This window comes from Panthera leo, chromosome B1, assembly GCF_018350215.1.
Source record: "Panthera leo isolate Ple1 chromosome B1, P.leo_Ple1_pat1.1, whole genome shotgun sequence".
Taxonomy (NCBI): domain Eukaryota; kingdom Metazoa; phylum Chordata; class Mammalia; order Carnivora; family Felidae; genus Panthera; species Panthera leo.
This window is the reverse complement of record NC_056682.1, coordinates 197,573,696-197,597,900: the sequence shown is the minus strand read 5'-3', so window position 1 is coordinate 197,597,900 and position 24,205 is coordinate 197,573,696. Positions and strand designations below refer to the sequence as shown.

At 44.4% G+C, this 24,205-nt stretch overlaps 1 protein-coding gene across 1 annotated transcript in view; it reads right to left on the bottom strand.

Moving 5' to 3' along the window:
• Positions 1 to 24,205, bottom strand: part of CLNK (cytokine dependent hematopoietic cell linker) — a 162,576-nt gene that overhangs the window by 1,536 nt on the left and 136,835 nt on the right. The window contains exons 14-18 of the mRNA XM_042936891.1: positions 22,852 to 22,933; positions 21,252 to 21,292; positions 14,949 to 15,082; positions 10,891 to 10,968; positions 6,880 to 7,035 (exon numbers count right to left, since the gene is read on the bottom strand). Of these exons, the coding sequence (XP_042792825.1) occupies positions 6,880 to 7,035; positions 10,891 to 10,968; positions 14,949 to 15,082; positions 21,252 to 21,292; positions 22,852 to 22,933 (491 nt within the window). The remainder of the gene's footprint in view (positions 1 to 6,879; positions 7,036 to 10,890; positions 10,969 to 14,948; positions 15,083 to 21,251; positions 21,293 to 22,851; positions 22,934 to 24,205) is intronic.

The following is a 24,205-nucleotide window of genomic DNA, read 5'->3' as shown; positions in this document are numbered from 1 at the left end:
GGACATGAGTCTGCCCTTTCCCTTCTGCACCTTGCCAGTGGCGTGTGAGCCCGGATGCCAACAGACCAGGATAGAGACGACACAGCCCGAAGGGAGGGAGCCATGGTGGGGATGACTCTGATGCTGTTCTAGCATCATACACACTCCTCCCTCTGCCCAGTGCGCCCCAGCACGGAAATGTTTGCGGGCCTTCGGGACATCCAGCAGGAATGAGATGGCCTTGGTGCCGGTCCTCATGGGGATTACATTCTAGTGGGGGCAGATGGAAAATAGTTTCCTGTGCAAATAGGTAATTTCATTGAGGGACAATGTGCTCTGAAAACAGTCAGCTTGGAACTCAAGAGGGACCTGCCCTTGGGGCTGCATGTGGTGGCTGGGAGGGAACTGCTGTTTCCTCAGGGGAGTTCTGAGTTGAAATACAAGAGACCTGTAACTGCCATGGCGGTCCCATCCTTCCCGCCACTTGTGGAGGGCGTGAGGAGTAAAGAGGTGTCACGATGGGGGAAAGAGGCAGGCAATGACGAATTTCCTGACATGGGCCAGTCCCTGGATCCACTCCGTTCCTGCCTGTCCTGATGATGGAGTTCCCAGGGCTCTCCGGTGTTCCCACCCAGGCTCATCTGACTTTGTGTTCTGTCTTTTCACACTGAAAACAGTCCTGATGAAATCTGTAAGTGGCTGGCCCCTCTGTGCCTGTTACTGTATCTGGTTTCGGTGAGATGACCCACCTGTCCACCCCTAACAGGTATTCAATAGCTACCAGTTCCTACCTGATGCCGAGGTAAGGTGGTTTTGCCAGGGGTCACACGGGGAAAGCAAGTGTTGTGTTACAGAGGTCGTAGGTGAAGGGCCTGTGGGGACCGAGTGCCTGAGTTCCAACCTGGGCTCTCTCGCTCACTAGCTGTGTGACCTCAGGCAAGTTTCTTACGCTCTCTGTTTCAGTTTCTTCACCTACGGACAGGGATGGTAATGGCAGGACGTACCTCTGAGGGCCATTGTGAGGATTAATTGAGTTGACACATACATAGCGTTTAGAAGAGTACTTAGTGTATACAGTGAGTGCTCAATAAACGTCATTCCTATGACCTCATCCTTTCTAGGTTTGCCAAGAACACGAACAAAGACCAATGAAATCACTGGAGAGGGTTATAGATGATCACTGTATGCTTTCTACGCCATCAGGAAGGCTCTTTTATGGTGTTTCACTTCCAGTTATAAACTAAGAACAGAGTTTTCTCTTTTTTCACGTTTGGCAAAACTAAACGTAATGAAGACAAGCTTGTCCTGTGGAAGTCTTCTGTGACATTGGTTAACCCCACGTGGCACAAAGGAAATTTCTCTTCCCTGGTGTTCATCTTCAGAGGGAAAATGCTTGCTTCCAGAATATTCTCATTCCTGCTATCTTTAGGATGGTCTTGAAATTATGAGTCAATATTAATTATTTTAATAACCTACTGCCTGGATGCCAATGTATATGAAATCATAATTTTAATAAGTGGTAGGAAGCAAGCAAGGCATCATTTCTTATTATTTCCACCTTGTGATAGGCCCACAACTGACACATTAAAGAGACTTTTAAAAAATATTATAATTAAGCTCTTAATTTTATATCAAATGATTTTTTTCCAGGAGGAGAGCAAATGTCATTCTAATATTAGGTCTTAAAAATTTGTTTACGCATCAGGCTCTGTGCTGACAGCTCAGAGCCTGGAGCCTACTTCGGATTCAGTGTCTCCCTCTCTCTGTGCCCCTCCCCTGCTCATGCTCTGTCTCTGTCTCTCTCTCCTCTCAAATAAATAAACATTAAATCAAATAAAAAAAAATTGTTTACGCCTCTTGGGTTTGGCCTATATACCAGCTGTAGGCAATGGTTGACTGCCAGAAAGGTAAGTAAATCTGTTTGGGTGCACGCATAGGGGTGAAAGAAGAAAAGAGCAGCAGAGCAGCAGACGGAAGAAACGAGAAGCCGTAAGCTCATGGGCTCATTGTTTGTCTCTACTAGTTTTTAAAGTTTATCAGGTTGGGGAACCTGGGTGGCTTAGTCAGTTAAGCGTCTGCCGACTCTCGATTTCCACTCATGATCTCATGGTTTGTGAGCTTGAGCCCCGCGTCGGGTTCAGTGCTGACAGTGCAGAGCCTGCTTGGGATTCTCTTTCCTCTCTCTGCCCCTCGCCCCTCTAAATAAATAAGCAAACTTCAGGGAACGGTCTGGTGATGGAAATTGCTCCCTTCTATGAGCTTTCACAGAGATGTTGACAAACGTGATTTCTAGACTTAGATGCAGGGCTCATGTCTGGCAGCAGATGAAGTTCCTCAGGTTATTAATGGCAGGTGCCTCTCTGGCCAGGGCTGGGGTTCTACCAGTTGCTAAATATTTCCAGCCTCACCCCTGCTCAGGTACATGCATAGATGGGCACAGATTAGCAGGGTCTCCCTGGCCGGCAGGGACTCTGTGTCCCCAGAATGGGGATTCATTCAGAGAAGAGGAAGAGACAGCGTGACCACAGAGGCAGAGATCGGAGCCATGTGGCCCACAAGCCAAGGAGCCAAGGATCGCCCAGAGCCACCGGAAGCTGACAGGGGCAAGGAAGGATCCCTCCCTCAGTGTCCAGAAGCCCAGCTGATACTTTGATTTCAGGTGTCTGGCCACCAGAATTGCAGAAGAGTACATTTTTAAAAGATGTTTATTTACTTTTGAGGGACAGAGCGTCAGCAGGGGAGGGGCAGAGAGAGAGGGAGACACAGAATCCGAAGCAGGCTCCAGGCTCTGAGCTGGCAGCACAGAGCCTGATGCGGGGCTCGAACCCACGAGCGGTGAGATCATGACCTGAGCCGAAGTTGGATGCTCAACCCCCCGAGCCACCCAGGTGTTCCACATTTCTGTTGTTTTAAGCCACCAAGTTTGCAGTACTTGGTTACAGGCCCCAGAGAGTGAAGGCGATGGGTCTCTCCGAAATCTGAATTCAGACATGAGTTTCTAGCCACGTGGCTAACAGGATGATGCACATACCTAATCTGCAGTAAAATGGACCTTCCCAGGCTTATTCTTGGCAGACGCGTGTGGGTTTGCTCGCCTTCTGTGCTCGCTTTCTGGGGCCTCGTCCAGGCATCCCCTGCAGCCCCCCACACCCCGGGGAGAGCTGCACCTCACCTCTGCCCGGGCGCACAGGCCTGATGCAGGGGCTTTGGGGAATCATTTACGATGCAAACCCATACTGACGAAGCACCTGCCCTTTATGAGTTCGGCACTCTGTTTACATCATCTCATCTTACATGTAATAACTCCCTGGAGACAGGCGTCGCTGCATTGGATGTGTGGTTCAATTCTGAGGTTTGCAAGACAGCCCCACAGCCACGCAAAACCAAAATTGTCCCTGAAGTCCCTGTATCTCATTACCTTTCTCCTCCAGAGTCGGACTAAGACCCTCATTCTTCGTTCGAGCCCCAGGTGAAGTAGCTAGCCACTAGCCTGCACTCAGCACAGCCTTACTGTGTCCATTTCTTTCTTCCTTTTGTAAAGCTGGGAGAGTCTCCCCCAGCCAGGCGGGGGTGCCCATGCATGGAGGGGTGCAGGAGGGAGCTGAGGGCAAGCTAGACCGTCCCAGCCTCGTGCCAGTGCCCGTTCGCTGGGAGGACGGGCAGGAAGAACCAGTGTAAAGTCTCACTTCTCACCCAGTGCCTGGCACACAGGAAGCTTCCAGAAAAGTGTTAACTATTCTTCCACCCACGTTCTGGGCTGTTTTCAAGGAGGCTGGGGACTGTTTGCGTTTGGTCACGATGTTATCTGAGACCATATGAATAGTTATGCAGGATGAGAAATGAACCCCAGCCTTGCCGTGTACCTGCTGTGACGGGGGCAGGGGTGGGGGGTGGTGGTGGTGGTGGTTACTTAACATTTCTGTCTTCGTGTCACCGTCTGTTAAATGGAAATATTGGCGGCACCTAAGTCCCAGGGTCGCCATGAGGATGAAATCGATCCACTTCGTAATTGTTAACGGCATTGGCTGCTTTCTGTGCACAGCAAACATATGTAAGTGTTACATAAACACAGGAAAAAGGAGGCTTTTGCTTGGGGGAAATGCATGGGAGGAGAAAATTCCAGAATAACCCAAAAAGGGTTTTCTTAAAATAGGCATTTGGATCCTTGAGGGGTCCTTGGTGACCGTAATTGGAACAGCTCACCTGGAAGCTGGCGGTCTAATCTGGGCTGTCACAGATGGTAACTGCTTCCCTGCTGGGGCAGTGAACTGGCTGACAATCTGATTAAACGCCATCCCTGGGTCGCTGTTTCCTCTTTTACGGGCAGACCAAAGTGTGGCATGCTGGGGAAGAAGCGGTGACCTCTTTAGGTCTGGTAAAAGGGGCTCACGAACGCGTCCTTCCCAGAGGTTTTTGGAGGCCCAGGTGAGAGAGCAAAGGACACGGCATCTGGTAGGGGCCCCACGCGTCAGGGCGCGTGATTTCCCCACACGTCAGGGCGGTGTCCCGAGCATTTAAAAGTCGTAGACAGCTTTTTAAAATAATGTGAGCAGTTCAATGAACTGGAAGAAGACAGAGGGCAGAGCGAAACTGAGCCGGGATGTTCACTAACCACAGGCATCTAGTTAAGGGGGGCTGTACCCCAGTTATTACAGTGACTCGGGATTAATAGTGAAAAATATAACAACTAACCCTTACCGTGGGCTTGCTAAACCCCTGGCCGGCTCGGAGGGTGTTAACGTTCAGTTAAGTCACTAATCCTTAATCCCAAAGGGAAGATTGGCTACTTCTCTCTAGCTTTGCCATAATACTCTCTTATTATGGCTGTATTTAGAAGATTTATGCATTAATCTATCTATCCACTCATGCTCTCCTTTCCGTCAAAACTTTCCCAGGTTCCAGCAAAGGCCCGTGTTGACCGCAACTCTCCAGCCACATGTGATTCCTAAAAAAGGGCTCTGGGTCAGACGCTGGGTTTAAGCTGGAGTCTTTTATTCATTTTTTTAATGTTTACTTATTTTTGAGAGAGAGAGAGAGAGAGAGAGAGAGAGAGAGACAGCGTGCGAGTGAAGGAGGGGCAGAGAGGGAGCCAGGACCCCAAGCGGGCTCTGCGCTGACAATAGACAGCCCCACGTGGGGCTCGAACCCACAAACCGTGAGATCATGACCTGAGCCGAAGTCGGACACTTAACTGACTGAGCCACCCCGGTGCCCATAAGCCGGAGTCTTCACGCAGCTGCCGACAGGTTTCCCACATACCTGCCTGCCCTGATGCGTTTTGGCAGCCCCAGCAATGTTCCTCGTTTTGATTTCTAGCAAAGAATAATGGGCAGTTGTGTGAAAGTTTTGTTTTCACGCTGTATTTGTTTTCTCGGTCCTCCGTAACAAAGTACCACAGATGGAGAGGGGTGGGGGCGCCTGAACAACAGAGATGTACCGTCTCACAGATCTGGACGCCGAGAGTCCAAGATCGAGGTGTGGGCACCTCGGTTCCTTCTCTCTGCTTGGTGTGTAGATGGCCATCTCCTCGCTGTGACTTCACAGCCGTGCGTGTCTGTGTCCTTATCTCCTCTTGTAGAGACACCAGTCATATTGGATCTGGGCCCGCCCATATGACCTCATTTTACCATAATCTCCTCTTTAAAGACCTTAGCTCTAAATACCCAATTACAGGGGTGCCTGGGTGGCTCCAGTCTGTTGTGTCTGACGCTTGGTTTCGGCTCAGGGCGTGATCTCACAGTCTGTGAGTTCGAGCCCCATATCGCTGCTTGGGATTCTGTCTCTCCCTCTCTCTCTGTCCCTCCCCTGCTTTCTTTCTCTCTCTCTCAAAATAAATAAATAAACTAAAAAAAAAATACCCCAATACAGTTATATTCTGAGGTACTACCTGTTAGGTCTTCAACATATGAATTTGGAAGAGCTGGGGGACAAAATTCAGCCTGTAATACGTACCAACAGATACAACTGAGGTCTGGAGATGCTACACGAGAATCACTGAATTAGAGAAGTCCAGACAAGAAAAGAACATTACATTTGAAGAAACCAAATCTCAGAGAAGTCACGTCACTGGCCTGAGCTCACATTCTTAGTCAATGGCGACTCAGAATTTGAACCTTACCCTTTCCTGCCATCCCCTTCCCTGCCTGCCTTCCTTCCAAGAAGAGCTGCCCTCTCACTTACTCTTCGTTTGTCTCTAGCCATTTACGGAACTGTTTGAGCCTCAGTTTCCCTACCTCGAAGGTCGGAGCAACTGTTATGTCAAGGAGGTTATGGGTTAATGTGAGGTGGTTCAGATAGACCAAGACTACCATAAACACATTCAGCCCAAATCAATCTCCTTTCTTCTCTGTATTTATACAGTTGCCATGAATGCCCGCATTGACTGTCTCACCCAGCCGCCTACCAGCAGATCCGGACTGATGTGGGGCATGCTCAACATGGCCCTGAATACTGTGATGGAACTCACATTCAATTTGGAGACACAAACCTAAGGGTTCCTAATGCAGGCGGATGTTGTCAGGATGTCTGCGCTGGGAATTTGGCCCTGGGGCGGGGAAGGAATGTGGCCTTAACACGGACACAGGCTTCAGAGGAGGCCTCCCGGGAGGCAGAACTGAGATGTGTCCTGCAAAGTGAGTTTTCTTTAATGGGCCAGAGCCTTGCGAGGGTGCAGGAATGGTCAGGATTGGCTGGGGCCCTGAGGGCTGAAGCGTAAGGTGGGCGGGGATGCTTGTAGAAGGGGCTGGAAGGGAATTACAGTCTCCACCTCCAGGGCGGCGCTCTTTTCTCCTATCCCAGCAGGCGTGGGGATGCGACCGACTGATGGCTTGGCCAGCATCCCCCAACTTACCCCCTTGCTGTCGTTGGTCTGGAAAAGGGAAGCTGTCAGGTTATACCCACCTCGTCTCCCCTGAGTCCTGTCCCCAGGGCAAACTGCTGATTCTTCTCCAGGAAACGGATTTTCACGTTGTAGACTCTGTTCCCATAAAACACCACCAAAACGTAGGGTTCTGCCCTGGATTTCGTGGAACAGTCTCGGACCAAGAAAGTGCCATCCTGAAGCAGAAGGAAGAATGGCCTCTTGTCAGGCAAGCCAGAACCCCACCCCAACAGTGGTGGCAAGAGTGACACTTGTGCGTATGAAGTTCCCAAATGGCTTTCTTTCTGGCAAACAGGTCTTTGGTTCAGTTTAATTTAATGAGTATTTATCGAATGTCAATATGATCAAGGGGTCTTGTTTTCTGAAAACTATACCCGTCAGATTATGACATCCCCTTCTTCCAAATCTCCCACCGTCCCCGACTGTCCTCTATGCCATGCCTACAACCTTAGTATGATGTTCAGTGGATAGAGGCACCGACCTGTCTTGGAGATTTTGTTTCCTGAATCTCGGCTTCAGCCAAGCCACTGTTTGTCAAGGGCACTGTCTTGCTTTTGGGAACTCAGCATTTTCCCAGGCCGCCCCATCTGCAGGGAGTAGCCCTCCACCTCCCCTCCCAGAGGGGCTTCCTTCTCCTGCCCATGTTCGCATCTTTCCTCTTCTGCCTGATGCTCAGGTGTTATTATAGAGACAGTGGGAGCCACTGCAGGCTTTAGCAGGAGAGGCTTTTAGCATAATAAGTGGGGCCTCTGGTCGGGAGATGTCAATATAGGGCAAGGGTCCCCAAAAGAGAGGTGGGGCGTCAGTCATTGATAGCACAAGTAGATATGTGAGGGAGGGGATAACATAGCCTCAGGTGAAGGGAAGGCAGGTGCAGGGGAAGAAAGAGGGGACGCAAAAAAGGATTAAGAAGATATCTGGGAGATAGGAGGAAACCCAGAAGCTTCTGTATGACAGAAGCCAAGGGAGGAGACGGAGAATTTCCAAAAAAAGGTCCATTAGCGTGAAACGGCTTGAGGGCTGCGAAGAGGCAGACTGCAGGGACCAGGTATATCCTGGGGAATTGCTCAGGATGAACGTCTGTCTGGACATAAATGGGTAGGAAATGGAGCGATTCTCCCGAACAGAAACACACCTACAAGACTTGGTTTTGTGGTTACGTGCTGTCTTTTATACGATGACAAATACTGAAAAGTCTCTAGCTGTAATTGCACAGATTCTTACGGAGATGAGTACAAATGATCTATTAGGTTACATCTAATTAGATGGGTGCAACACTTAACTATTTTTTATAGAGATAGATCTATATAATAATTTATGCCTATGACTGTTACATATAATTATCTCTATGCAGACTATGTTTTATATCTATAGATCTATAACTATATTACAGGTAACTAATATAGTATTATAGATCTTGATAACAATGCTTGTAATATTATGTAATAATACTATTAGTATATTAAATTTATAAATAATGCTAAAAAAACTAGTGACGTGATAATGCTGGTAGCTAAGGTTTATCGAGACTCGCTCTCAAGACGCTAAGCATGTTACACACATTATTTCACGCGGTGTTTACATAAAGCGTGAGAAGTTATTTTCTTCCTATTTTACAGGTAAGGGAAATAGAGTCTAATTGCTTAAGTGAATCCACGAATGCATCACGGCTAATTAGTAGAGTACCTAAAAGCTAAGCCCAAATCTTTGCTCTTTAAATGAATCAGCCTCTGAGTACATGAAGTGGGATTGAGGAATTTTCTGGAACTTGTTCGGCCTCAAACCTTCAGCCGTAATTGAAGCCTTAACATTCGAGCACAGAACACTGCCCAAGATCAGAAAGGGAGAGGAGGCCAAGACACATCACTATTTTTGGATTTATCATCTTAACTTCTGCAATGAGTTTGTCACAGTGAATCTGGGCAATCTTGCAACTTAAATGAAATTATCTGTCATTAATTGGAAACACGTTTTGACAAAACGGAGACCAACAGAACAGGAAAATATGCAGTTATCCAACTGAGATTCTGTTTTCTCAGTGCTTTTGTGGGAGGAGGCAGAAGGGAAGCAAAAGGAGCTTTGCCGGAGTGCCCAGATATTTCTGGAAGGACGTTATGTGATGTATACGTTGCTCTTCTAGAACCATCCACGCAGCAGCTCCTGGAAGCAGGTCTTTAAGAGTAATTTTTCTGGTGGGAGACAGGCTCAGAGAGCACAGTGGCTCATTGGGTACTGATAGCCAAGAAGAAGAGGCAAGGTCGGAGTTGTCAGCCTGTTCCCACATATACCCAGCAGCTGTCAGCCATGGTGGGATTCCCCAGGGACAGGGAAGGGAGGCCCCTGTAGCCAAGGCATCACCTATGGCTCCCAATTTGAATGTAAAGAACTATAAATGGCTCCTAGAGGCAGTTGTGATTTTGTGAAGAAAGTGCTGATCTTGAATACAGGTTCTGCCGCTTTTTCCTTTACAACCAACACCTTGGTTTAGCCTCAGTTTCCTCACCTAGCCAATCAGATAGTTCCAATTATTTCTAATAGGTTCAGGAGACTATGTTAGCAACCATTTAATTTCCTACTGCTGCTGTAACAAATGACCATGACCTTTGCGGACTAAAACAATGGATTCTCCTCCAGTTCTGGAGGTTGAATTCTGACATGGGTTTTTCCAGGCTAAAATCTAGGGGTCACAGGGCTGGGTTCCTTCTAGAGGTTCTCAGGAAGAATCCATTTCCTTGCCTTTTCCGGCTTCCAGAGGCTGCCAGGGGTCCTTGACTCACGGCCTCCACGTCTGACTTTGACATTCCTACCTCGTCTTATAGGATTCTTGTGATTACATTGAATCCACTCAGATAATACAAGATAGTGTCCCCATCTCAAGATTCCTAATTTAATCACTTCTGTGAATTCCTTTTTCTATGTAAGGTGATGTATTCACAGGTTCTGGGGATTAGGATGTGGGCCTCTCGTTGGGGGCATTATTCTATTTACCCGAGAAACTTACATATAATTTATCTTGTTTAATTTTACAGTATCAATCCTGAGAGCTACATTTTATTGAAATTTATTGGGGACCTGTCATTTACTGACCCATTTACTAATGAATGAATGTGTTCATTTTTGTATTTCCTCATTCAACACCAAGCATTGTACTGGTTAGCAGGGGAGAGGTTTCAATGTGGCATCACTCTTGAGACCCTGTCTATCACTTTTGAGATAGTCTCACAATCAAGTAGGGCTCTCTGCCCACAGTAGAATAGTTGCTTAATAACTATTTGCTATTTGTGGTGATGGTTGTGGTGGTCATTTGATCTGCTCATAAGTGTTTCAGTGCCCCTCTCCTTTTGGTCAAAAGGGGTTGTCCTTCCCCATCCTCTTGGAAGGTAGACCTGGCTGTATGAATTGCTTTGGCCAAGGAAGCGTGAGCAGAGATAAATGTTCCTTTTGAGAGGCTGTGGTAAGAGCCAGCATGTGACTGGTGGGAGCACACACCGAGTTGTGGTCTTCACCAGCCTGGGTCAACCCACCAACCGTTCTAGCCCAGGAACGTGAGCAAGAATTATCTTGCTGTGCTAAGCGACTGAGATCTTGGGTGGTTAGTACAGCATCACCTATTGTATCCTGACTATCACAGCATTCATGATCCTTGCACCTTCCCTGAAGACAGGAGACATAAAGATTCACCTGTACCTTGGGCAGACCTTTGGTAACGAGATGAACTTGGAAGAAAGCAGAAGGAAGGCACCTTCCATGGTGACCTCCATTTACACCCCAGCTTCCACATTTGATCTCCCAAATCAAGGGCTGCTTTTACTGTTCTCACTTAACAATAATAATGATAATAATAATAAAAACTGGACCGAAAGACATTTTGGAATGAGAGGCAGTCACGACTAATCGGTGACACAGCCGAGTCCCCCTTTTAATGACAACCTCCTGAGCACCGAGAGATACAGGCCGGTGCATCAGAGCAGTGTCAGAAGACCGTACGAGGGCAGCAGACACAGCGAGGTGGGCTTTCCAGCAGGCGTTACCTTGTTCTCCCTCCTTAATGCCTCTTCCACTGCCTGGCGACTGTGCTCTCCAACGTACCAGTTGCTTTGCTGGACATCCTGCGGTGCAGGTGAAATGACGAATAGTTTAGGGTCAAAAGGAAGTATTAATTTTAAGCAATCAGTTACCTCAAGTGTACTTTCATTCCACCCGTGCCAAATCACAGTTCGATTTATAGCCAACACGCACTACAAAAATTCCATCCCTGGATCTGGAGACGGACACAGGAAAGGTAACTACGGCTTAGGAATTACGAAACTGGCAACACAGAGTCCGTCTGCCATCAAAAGGAGCCGGACATTTCACCCCAGGTGTTGAGGAAGGCCCTTCGGCACCACGCTCAACATGGATAAGAAATCTCTGTCTACCACTGTGTTGTGAGTCTGCACCTGCGGAAGCTGATTAAGGTTGGATGCGTATCGTTGGTGAAGCCAGTGCGGGCCTAGTCCTTGTAGAAACAGCAGGGGAGGGGTGTCTGGCTGGCTGAGTCAGTTAAGCATCCGACTCTCGATCTCCGCTCAGGTCATGGTCTCACGGTTTGTAGGATGGAGCCCTGCGTTGGGTCCCGTGCTGACCGCTCGGAGCCTCCTTGGAATCCTCTCCCCCTCTCTCTCGGCCCCTGCCCCACTCATTCTCTCCCTCCCTCTCTCTATCTCTCTCTCTCTCAACAACAAACAAAAAAAAGCTTAAAAAAGCAGGGGAAGGAAAGGAAAGGTGCAGACTGAGAGCATCTTTATAGCACTCGCTTCAAGTCACAGGTGGTAGGCCTGAGTCTGTCCGGCTTTCTCCCTGTACCATGATACATTACTGTGCCAGTTGAGTTATTCTGATTGTAAAATGCACCACAACAGAAGGAAGGGAGGTCAGAGAGCTGTGCCATAGATCTGCAATTCCTGTACTGGGATCCAAGGATAATAACATCAAACAATCCCCTGCATGAGTCTAGCATCTCCAAGGCCATTCTTCATTCATTATCCCAATCCGTCCCTGCCACAATCCTGTGTCGTAGGCGTGTCTGGACGGAGCAGGCTCAGGAAGTCGGCACCTGTCACGTGGTCGGCAAGGGCCAGGTCTTTGTTGTCTCAGCGCCTCTGGTCCTCCCAGCACATACAACAATGGGTGCACCAAGCGTGCGTGGTGGGAGAGGCGTGAGCTAACTCTAGCCCAACTGTGCAACCTCATTGGTTACCACCCTCCAGTATGAGGACGTGGTCAGGCCAGCCAGATGTGTTTGCTGCTCCCTGGACATACACAGCTTCAGGGCTTGGCACGAGCCAGCCCTGCTGCCCGGAAACCCCCCCCTCCCCCTCCTTCCCCTTTCCTCTCACCCAGCCCTGCCATTCTCTTCCATCAAGTTGGGGATCAAAGTCATCTCTTATTTGAGACCCCCTTTGGAATAAGTTCCCTTATGGAGTGCCTACCCCCAGTGGGGAGTGGGTACTGGGAAGGTCCAGAGGCAGGACCAGCTCTGCTCCCCTCCTGCCAAGCCATGTGACAGGCTCCATCCAGAAAGAAAGGAGCCTGAGAGCCCCATCTGCCTCATAAGTGTGAGCTCCCAGCGTACAGAGTGGTCTGCTGCTTCTGGAAGGCTTGTCAGCCAGTTCAGGGGCTTAGCAGGGCTCAGTGCATTTCATCTATTCTGATTTTATTTACTTTTTCGAACTGGAAGCACTTAGAGATTTTATGGTCTTATTTGTCCAGGTGTGGTCATGAGTGCTGGCTGGTGAGTTTAGGTGGGACTCAAACACAGCCTTAAATAAGTCAGAAATGCCTGGGGGAGAAGCAGCCCCTTCAGTTGTCTTTTTAGACCTTTGGATAATTCAAGAGGGATGTTTCCTTCTTGTTCTAGTATGTCCTTAATATCTCTCTGGCATTTCTAACCTCCCCAGTAATGGAAGAACCATCCTTATGCTGACAGCTACCAGCGAGTGAAGAGATCTTGCTATAATTTAATGGCTTTGTTCTGTTTGAGTTAAAAGGACTTTAAAAATGTGGCAAAATACACATAGCATCAGATTCACTATTTAAACCATTTTAACTATATAATGCAGTGACACTGAGTACATTCTCGTTGCTTTGCAACCATCACCATTGTCTCCCTGCAACACTTTGTCATCATCCCGAATTGAAGTTCTAGACAGATTAAACAGCTCCCCGTCTCCCCCCCGCCCCCTCACCTCCCAGCCCCTGGCCACGGCCATTCTACCTCATCTCTATGAATTTGCCTATTCTGCCCTCATAGCAGTGGATTTCATGGATTTATTCTCTTGTGTCTGGCTTCTTTCACTTAGCATGATGTTTTGAAGGTTCATCTATGTTGTAGCATGTATGGGAATTTCATTCTTTTTAGAACCGTTCTTTCTCTCTCTTTCTCTCTAACTGTTATATATATATATATATATATATATATATATATATATATATGGTGGTCATTTGGATTGTTTCCACCTCTTGGCTTTTTTATGAAAAATGCCTCTGTGAACATGGGTGTACAAATATCTGTCCGAGTCCCCGCCTTCAGCTCTTTGGGGCATATATACTCAGAAGTAGAATGCTGCAATTAGTTTTAAGGTCACTTCCTCTCCATGGTATGTGACACTGGTTTTCTATTTAGAGCAGCGATACAAAGTGGAAAAAGAGTCAACTATATAAAGAATACTAATAAGTGAACATTATTATTGGTCATACATGGGTAGGTCACAAATTGTAAAGGTGGATTGAAATTGTTGGCCATCACGGAAGTCCTGATCCACTGCAAGCCTCCCCCATGCGTGTGGGAGCCCAGGCTCTGGGAGGGGTGTGATTTTGGAGAGAACTCAGGGATTCCTGTGCTCCTGAAGCAGATGAAAGAGGGAAAGGAAGCCAGATACATAAAAAGGGGAAGTAACGGTAGTCTGTGCAAAAGTTTCCCAAAGTCTAACTTAAGGGTATGGGGACCTTTTGTAGAAATTAAGGTAGAAATTAATACAAGGACCACAAAAGACCGTTAGGGTACCGTGGGGATTATAGGAATGGACCAGAGTATCTTGGATGCTCTGCTTCTGCTTCAAACCTTTTGCAAGCTCCATAGCAGGATCCCAAGCACATGGGGATGCAGGATGGAGACCCAGAAGAAGCATATCCTTCTGTGCCTCGTAAGTGAAAGCCTTTAGTAAGTAATGTTACCAGGTAATTGAGGGAAGGGCATGGAAGCTACAAAGAACGTTTTGACGCCCCGCTTTCCATGTAGTAAATGTTAAGTGCAGTGTGGTCCAAGAAGATCATAGGGATGGGGAATATTTTAGAAAGAGACCAGGAAATAGATGAAGGACTAATGAGAGTACATCTATTATCTCTTAGCATCATATTTCCCTGCTCTGCGTCTCCTCTGGGCACAGACCATATCCTCTAGCATATTGTGTGGCATATAATAAGTGCTCAAAAAATAGTTGTTGGACTGTTCAAATGAAATGAGTATATGACATGTGGGTCTTTTATTGGAAAAAGAATTGCAGGTGTGCCTGGGTGGCTCCATCGGTTAGGCATCCGACTCTTGATTTCAGCTGAGGTCATGATCTTACAGTTCGTGAGTTCAAGCCCCACATCAGGATCTGTGCTGACAAATACAGAGCCTGCTTGGGATTCTCTGCCTCCCTTTCTCTCTGTCTCTCCCCTGTCACACACACTCTCTCTCTCTCAAAATAAATAAACATTAAAAAAAAAAAAGAAAAGGGTTGTAGCGTATAAATCCCTGCTGGTCCTGAAAGATGATTGAACAGCTAGTAAGTATAAAACACAGTCCTAGATATCTCTTTTTTTTTTGAGTAATAAAAAAAAAGCCACTTCGAGAATCAGAGAGTGTGCAAATTAAATACTGGTAAAAGAGCAATATGAAATACTATTAGCCCGTAGAAAATATTAAAAGCCAGTAATATGTAGCCGGAAGGGGAAACAAATTAAAGCTGGTCGTGATGATCTCCTTCTAGGTATTGTTCAATAAAGCTCTCTTTAGATGCTTAGGTTTATCTAGAAAGACACTGCAGAGAAGTATCTGTTTTACCTTTTCATCAGAACTTGTGGGGAAAGGTTTTCTCCAGCCTGTGTTTTTATAGCGCGGCAAAGTTTCCTGAGGGCCATAGCGGGCTGGAGACTGACATCTCTGGGGAGGATGGAACTGGGTGCTGTGTTTATTATCTGAAAAGGAAATTCACACACAAATATGATTTTGTTATTGTCTCACGCCGCCTCCTTCCAACCAGGAGCTGGAACTCATCACTCCTTCCTGTGCCTGGGGCCACCTTGTTGGTCTACGCCACTGTCCTCTCACTCCGGAGGGTGATCTCCTCTGGACTGTTCTCTTGCTTCAGTTCTCTTGCCCCTTTCTCTCTAGGGCATCTGGAACAATCTTTTTTAAAAAAATTTTATTAGTTTATTTATTATTATTATTGTTTTGAGAGAGAGAGAGGAAGTGAGCAGGGGAGGGCAGAGAAAGAGACTGAGAGAGAATTCCAAGAAGATCCACACTGTCAGCACAGAGCCCGATGAGGGGCTCCAACCCATGTACCATGAGATCATGACCCGAGCCGAAATCAAGAGTTGGACGCTTAACTGACTGAGCCACCCAGGTGCTCCACATTTGGAGTAATCTTAAAAAAAAAATGTAATTCTGACTTTGCTACTCCTCCTGGCAAAAATGCTTACATGCTTTCCTTTACACCTGAAATAAATTCCAAATGTTTTACTTCTGTCAATAAGGCCTGAATAATCTTATCTACCCATCCATCCATCCCACATTGTCTACTCTGTTCTGGTCATAACGAATTCTGTTCAGTTTCTGAAACAAGCCAAGCCTGTTCTCAACTTGGAAAATGGTATTTTTTTTAAACATGAAGGAATAACTTTTTATTTTATTGGAATATCACTTTTTTAACCTAAAAGAATGACTAACAGATAAAATATGGTTATTCAGACTAGGCATTTGGTAGGTATTTTATTAGAAAATGAACCAAGGGAGGCTGTCACTTTGTGGAAAACAACTGGCAGTATTTGCTGCCAATTATAAAATTAGACTTTCCTAGTGAAAACTGGAATTTGGAAACACTTGTATCTACCACTGTTGTATAACACCATACACAACAGTTAGACCTGTCTGATGAGACTGGTGGTGTTACTTGCAAATGTGATTTAATAAACTATTATGTAATAAAATGTGTTAACATTGGAAAGATCTGCTCAGGTCTGAGAATCATTTTCCAAGTGACCAATGCACAATGCTACAAAATCATGCCTGGATAGAAGATTCTTTAAAAGAGCAAGGTAGACCAATGGATTTTAAAGTAACCATACAAAAAGTTCACTGAAAGGGTTTAGATTTCATGTGGTACCTAAGTTTTAAGATACTACCACTTGTCAAGGTTTAATGTGGTATTTCCTCCTTATACTTCAATGAAAATAATATATTTTCACTGCATGGCATTCCCATAAACACTAATAAAAGATGAAATCAGAGCCACAAGGAAGGAGTTAAGCGTTAGGAGAAACACTAAGCAAAGGTATTTGTAAATACGTTAGTAACTTTAAGCAAGGATTAACTGTATAAAAATCATAAAGCCTTGAGAATATGAAAACAATATGAAATGGAATAGTGGACAGCAATAATATAACATGGAAGAAAGGTGATTGGTGTGAAGCAGAATTATAAGCTGTATAGTCTTAATTCAGTCTACAAAATATAACTAAAGTTATAGTTCTGGTTAGTAGCTGAACAAGAACTTTGAAAAAGTGGGATACTTTTGACAGTACATTTTTGAAACAAAATACTAGATATAATGTCAGCAAATATTTACATGCCAGTTACTGTAACATTTAGGTTATATGTGTATTTATTCTGCTTCTTGTCATCAAAAAGCTGAATTTCTCTCTAAGTTTATGAAGAAGAACAGAGTACTTCTGGAGCATTTTATGTCCTATTTTAATGGTTCCAAGGATTGTGGCTTTTAATGTTAAGACCAAGAATGTTTGCTATAGGGAATTAGGTGTACAAAAATGTTTGTTGAAAAATGTTTGATCACTTAATATTTAAATTATATTCGTCATAGTAAGTTAATTTCACCCACCAATTTATGACCTTAAAAATAGGAATCATGCTACAGACATCTCTGATTTTCAAATTTTGTAAGTAACGAATTTGAACTTCCAAATAGTGCAGAATCCATACCATTAGAATTAGGGCATTCTGAGTTTCTTGTATTGCTTGGGAAAAGGATATGAACTTCAGATTTTGAAAATCCAAACATTCTTTTATTTAAAATGTTAAAGGTCACCTTGGAAGAGTAGAATTGGAATGTGTGACTTCCAAAGGAGAGAAAGGGAGGGGAATTAAGAGATGAACCCACTCTCTGGCAAGAAAAGAAACAGTCAAAAAGAGTAGGGCAAATAGAAGGCACAAAATAATATAAAAACCGATCTAAAAGATTAGTAATCACAATAAATATCAAAAGTGTAAACAAAGCATTTATAAATTAGATGCAGAATGGTTTAAAAATTCCAGTAATGTACAGTTATATATGACAGCAGTCACTAATGAGATGGAAACTGTATGCCAGGCAAATCCTAACCAAGAGAAAGCTAAAAGTGCTATTGTAATGTTTAAAAAGTACTTTTAAAACTTTATTTTAACCTATAGTGAAGCAATAGAGACTTATTACTGAAATGGCCGTAACTGTCTTTCCAACATGGATCAAAATAGTAAGAACATACTTGAGAAAAGAAAATAACCATTCTCAGCATTTTCTATCGCTTGGTGTGTGTAGTTTACATAATAGTATTGAGTGATTATAAATTTTTCATTATACTGTGGCAACGGATTTATTATATTTCAACTCTGAGTGCCTTGCTTGAATATTTAAAGAGTCCTACTTGAAAAAGAGTGTTTGGAAATAGCTATATGCATTTGTAGTCTATGCAGAGAATGAGCTAAATAAAACAAAACAACAAACAGAACAACTTTGCCTTTGCCGTTTTCCCCTGAAGGCCCTTTGGATCTTTGTTTAATGAGTGAATGAAATTCTGAGCGTAGAATCCAGGGCAACGATTTAACTCATTTTGTTCTAAAATAATGGCAGCTAATCTTTGGATATTATACATGTATTATTATATACCATTATATATATTATATATTATTATATATTATATAATATATTACATATTATATATACATATATAATATACACATTAATACATATATAATATACATTATTATACATATTATATTATATTACTATAATATACCTATTAATAATAATAACAACATAATATTAATATATTATGTATATACACACATACACAAATATATATGTATATATGTACACATACATACATATACATATGTAAATACATATACGTACATTATATATTTTCACATAAAACTGCATTTGAGTTTTATAGCCCCACGAAATAGGGCTCGCCTATTTGGAGAACAGAGGGTCACATTAATGAACAGATTGACACAGAGTAAATAGAACTTTGGGGAGGACACTATGTCGGTGGCCAATAAAATTTGAGGCAGTGTAGCCTCATAAGCATGGGTTGTAGAATCACACTGTTACCAATAATACTAACATTTCAAAATTCTTCTGTATATAAAACTGTTAGCACAGTGTCTGACCTGTACCAGTCACTCAAAATAAATAACACAAGCTACTGCTTATTGAATCAGTCACCAGTGGCCGATGATTTCATCAATTGCGCCTATGTAATGAAACCTCTAAAAAGCCCCAAAGGATGCAGTTCAGAGAGCTTCTGGGTTGGTGATCCAGAACAGTTCCATGTGCCATCATACAGTGCCCCAAACTCCATGAGGACAGAAGCTCCTTTGTTCAGAACAATGCCCTATGAAACTCTTCTATCTGGCTGTGGCCTATTTGTATTCTTTTATAATAAACTGGTAATCCAGCAAGTACAATGTTGCCGAGAGTTCTGTGAACCACTCTAGCAAATTAATTGAACCTAGGGAAGGGTTTGTTGGAACCTTGGCTCTATAGCTGGTTGGTCAGAATGGCCATATGATTGGCTGACACAGGCTTGTGGCGGGGGAGGGGTGCAATCTTGCGGGATTGAACCCTTAACATGTGGAATCTGTGGACTCCATGTAGTGTCAGAAGAGAGTTGAACTGTAGGTCACCCAACTGTAGACACCCAACCTGTAGGTGTCAGGAATCGTCCGGTGGTGTGGAATCCCCCATTTTGGAATTGTTGGGTGCAGAATTATCAGACTCCTAATAGCTTAGCTTGAAATCACTTATCAGAGAATTGAGCCAAGTCTGTTTATCAAGGAGTAGCTGAACTCTTAAGAATAAGTATTTCCCAAATTCCTTTCTCATTTATAAAATAAGGATGATAATGTCTACAGTGATGGAGGTCTAGATTTCACTTATTCTACATGAAGAGTGCTATGTCCCTTGGCTGAGGCATTCAAATTAAGACCAGTAAGCTTCATAGAACCCTCTAGACTGAAAACATGAGTGCCGGGATTGTGTGGTTCTGAGTGCAGCTAATTTCTCCTGAGCCCTGGTGATCCAGAAATGACTTTTCACTCAGTAGAATGAACACCTGCCCAGTAAACTGATGCAGGAGCATCGCAGGTGCAAAAGTACTGGTTAGCTGAAGGGCAGAGCTGTCTCTGTTCTGTATTCATAGGGCCCAGCCCAGTTTTGTGTATAAACCATGTGCTTCATGGATGTTTGATGACTGAAAGAGGAATTGATGGTGTTTTAAGGCTCTGGAGGCCCCAACATTCTCCTCGTCCATTCTGGGCTGCTTCCTTAAGCAACTGTTTCTCTAACATGAGTGGAGGACAGTTTGCAAGATCCCAGTATAGATGAAATACACCCAGTCCTGGGATGCTTGACTGGACCCATGTCTGTGAAGGCCATCCACATCCACATCACTAACACTGCTATTCCACTCTTATATCACTCTTCATTTTCCATCTGTGCATGATTTTGTCTTTCAAATGAAGACTGGAATTCTCTCTAAGCTTGATTCTGCTTCCTATCCCTGCAGCATATCTTCACAATCCTGATCTAGCTCTGGCCTCCAGGACTACTGTTTTTGTCATTTTGTCCCCTCATTCTTGGGGATTGAGCCTGTCCCATTAATCGCAGCTACTTTGGACTGCCTTCCTTTAAAAAAAGGAAGGAGGGCACTTGTTGGAATGAGCACTGGGTGTGGCATGTAAGCAGTGAATCATGGGAATCTACCCTCAAAACTAAGAGCACACTGTATACACTGTATGTTACCTAGCTTGACAATGAATTATGTTAAGAAAAAAAGAAAAGGGAAGTCTCTTCCCTTGGGAGACTTGTATTAGCAAGAGGCACATCAGGGGAAATAAGCTTTCCAGATTGGTTTTCCAATCTAAGGCCCAGACAGTATAAGGCAGAAGATGAGTAAGGACATGATAGAGGTGAGGGAGGAAACTCCTAGGTCTAATGGGTCAGTTGGGTAGGGCATCCCTGGAGAAGGAAGGATATTAAGGTGCGTCACTTGCCTACTATGTGTCACATGACTGTGTGTGTGTGGATAATCCTGTGAGTTAATATTATTGTTATGCATGGGGGAGGGGGAGGATCTAAGAATGAACTTGCTCAAGATGATGTTATTGCAGGGAGAGAGGCAGAATGGGGACTCAGGTCATTGGAACCCTCTGTCATTCTACTCTATCTCAAGGGGAATCTGCTTTCTCCAGCTCTAAGCCCTCTTGTGGCTCAACAGAAAGAGAGTGCAGAATTAGACCTGAACACAGAATCTCCATAGCATATGGGTTGAAGAAAGAAATGCAAAAGAACACACTAGATTTGTTTGAACAAAATAACACTAACGATATCAAAACCCACCACCAGTAGGAATACAACACTATATTCATATGTTGCTGTAGACATCTCTGCAGACAGGCATCCTGTTGAGTTTTATCTTTACAACCAGTAAGAGAAGTCAGTTTGATGTTCTTAATTTGACAGACTTAAGATAAATCTATTGTGTTTCACCCAAAGAATTGGCAAGAACTAAAAGTTTGTCAAAAACAACCGTTGGAGATGATGGGGAATGAGGAGGACTCATAAGCTGTTGGTGACGCCAATGTCTACTTTGGAAAATGCATCTAGAATTTTTTGGATTTAATTATGGACAAAAATCGTTATATTGACCTAATGGAATACTATCTATCAGTGAAAATGAGCTAATTACACCTACAGACGTCAGCTCAACGACGGTGAGTCTCACAAAAGCAAAGTCACAGTGCCGGAACATCGTAGTGTGATGGCTTACCTGTTTGTTTCATAATTCTTGCATAAGGCGCTCTTACCTCTGTTTTGTGCACTTTGGTTTTTCATCACGAGTGGTGAGCTAAAGGAAATGTTAGAATTGACAGCATGTTAGTGTTTCCCGTGGTGGGTAAAATTCCACGCAAAGGCAAGGCCAGTCACAATGGACTAAGTCACGTTTACAAAGCACTTTATATTTCACCGGCTGTGCTACATGAGTTTCTGTTTTGTAAGGTAATAGGAGGCTGGTTCTTTCTCTCTTTTCTCAAGACAGGCAACAGATATGGAACAAATTGACCCATACAAGTTCTTTCCATTGTATTTCAACGAGCACATATCATGATTCTTTGCTTTTGGGAGCCGTGAATTCAGACTTTCCTTGTAACTACGGTCACTCTAGAAAATGATAGGTTGGAGCTAATAGTCTACAGAAATTGTTTACCAGTTGAAGAAGAGTGAGCCATAGCAAGCAAGAGGAGAATAGAAATTATTTTGTTCCTTCTTGAAATGTGAGCTAAGTGAGAAAACTGTGGATTAGTATAAGGAAATCTGTAAGAGAAAGAGGATTATAAAAATGTAATAAAAGACGATTAAAACAACAATATGTAAGAGAAGGAAGGGGGGTAATGGGGATGGAGATCATGCCCCTGATATACAGGCCTGGCAATGGCAATGAGAGTTGACATTCGTTGGGCACTTGCAACAGGTCTGGGAAAAGTCAGCATTCATGGACTGCATTCTCAGAATCAAGCCATTATAGGAAGCATGGACTACTGGAAAGTGTTTGGGTTTTGAAGCTGGACTTGACTTTAGTGGTAAGGAACTCCACCTCTCTGGGTCTCATTTATTGCCTCTGGGGAGTGGGTCAGAACTATCTCCTAAATTCAGTGTGGCTTCAAACTGGGATCTGCTGGATGAAGAGGGGTTTTCCAAGTAGCGAGAGGGTGGGAAGAGGGAAGAAGTGGTATAGACAGGGGAATAGCACGTGCAAATGTCTGCATTAAGTGACAACAAGGATTGAGATGGTGGGAGGCTGGCATGAACTGAGGCTGGGGCCACCCGGCCAGTCTGGGATCATGGAGGAACTTAGAAGCAGTTATTTTGGAGGCCCTGGAGTTTGTTTTACTGAAGCCACCACTAATTTACAGTTACAGTGACCTTGGGCAGTGAATCACTGGCCTGAGCCTTCGCTTCAGTTGGGACAGCAGTTGTCACAATAACCTGATCAGGCAAGTGTTAAATCAGATAATGGCATTTTCAACGCCCAAACCATCTATAAAGGTTTGTTCAAAAGTAGCTGTAAGTTTATGTGTGGTCATCAACTGGGTATAATTAGAAATGGCCAATTTTTCCCCCAGATTGTTTTGCATCCGTTCAGTTAATCCTGTCTAGTTAACATCCAAGCCTTCAAATCTCCCAAACTTCTCTAACAATGAATCACTTACAAATTGCAGGAAGCAGAGTGCCATTTGCTTCCATAATGGCTGTGACTTGCAGGTTTCCCTTGGGGCCATCGCTGGGCTTCATTAGCAAAGACCAAAGAATCCCCATGTCTCAGGACACCTTGGTGAGTCATTACCCAGGACGACACCTGGCCTGACCGCCACGCTGAAGCCCAACAAGGAATTCCTGGCTCCTTACCTGGTGATGGCAAGAGGAGTCTCTTGAGTACTTTGATTTTGTGACAGGTGAATCGATTCAGGCTTCATCTGGCAATGAGGGACTGCATGAAGAAGTCACATGATGTAGTCAGGTTGTAAAAGGAAAATGATTGGGGACCTACTGGAACTTCTGTAATTTTATCTGAGTGATCTCTGATTAGTAGGAGCGGGCTGTCGGTGGTCAACAGAAACTATAACTTAACATATTCTGTAACACCCCTGGCTCCTGGGAGTGGCTTCTCCCTGAAGGTATAAAAACTTAGTGAATATTCAAATATCAATATTACTGAATTTGGAATTCATCACTGAGCTTCCCGAAACACAGAATATTACATCGGGAGGTATTTGGTATTGGAAGGGCTTGACGTAGAAGTGAACTGAAGTTGAATTCTGCATTCAAATGAAAACTTACATGGGAACGTAAATCACGAAGTTAAACCTAAGAACTGTCCTGAGCAATGTAGGCTATGGGGTGGCCCAGTGCTGGCCCGAGCACTCCTGAATCCCCTCACCTCTTGTGTGAAAGGGCAGGAGAGCTCCCAGAATTCTGATGTAGACCAGTAGTTCCTACCCGGCAACCAGCAGGAATATGTTTTTGTAATTTTTCTCCTTTGATCTTTCCGTTTTGAGAAGTTCTGCCAGCCATAAGGAACTGGAGTTCTTTAGGAATTACATATGCCGTGGGTGTTCCCACTATTTATTTCCTTTTCATCATGAATAGATTTTAACCAGCCATCCAGAATCACTGAGGGCATGTAATAATACTAGGAGGTGAAAGGCCATAAAACACTCTCCCAGGGGCTGTCCTGAGCAATAAAGTTAAGGAAGCATATCAACACTGATGTGTCTTAATTCTGGTCGTTGCTCTGTGTTTAGTCCAAGGTCGGTCACAGACTGGACACCTCTGGTTGAAGGTCTGTGATTACTTGCAATGTTATGGGGGTCGATGACTGGTCTACTAGTCACCCATCCCATAAAATCCTTTCATGGCAATGTCATCAGCAGCCCTCCAGAGCACATGCCCCTCATGAGCTGAACAACGTGACATCATTGCTCCCCATGAGCTGAATGACGTGACCTCACTGCACTGATAATCATGGAAGTCCAAGGCAACAATATCGAACATTTTAATGTGAGGGTGTTGAGCTTTAGTGTGGAAAGCAGCACAGTTTCCTGTAGTTCTTAACATTATTTAGAATCACCAACCAACTCCCATTCCTCCGTCAGGGACCCTTGGGAATCTACAGAGCCTAGTTAGGCCTTGCTCGAAACTAACTCCTTTGGCATAAAGAAAAGCATCCTTGAGACCCACAGAGGCAACATGACGTGGCCCA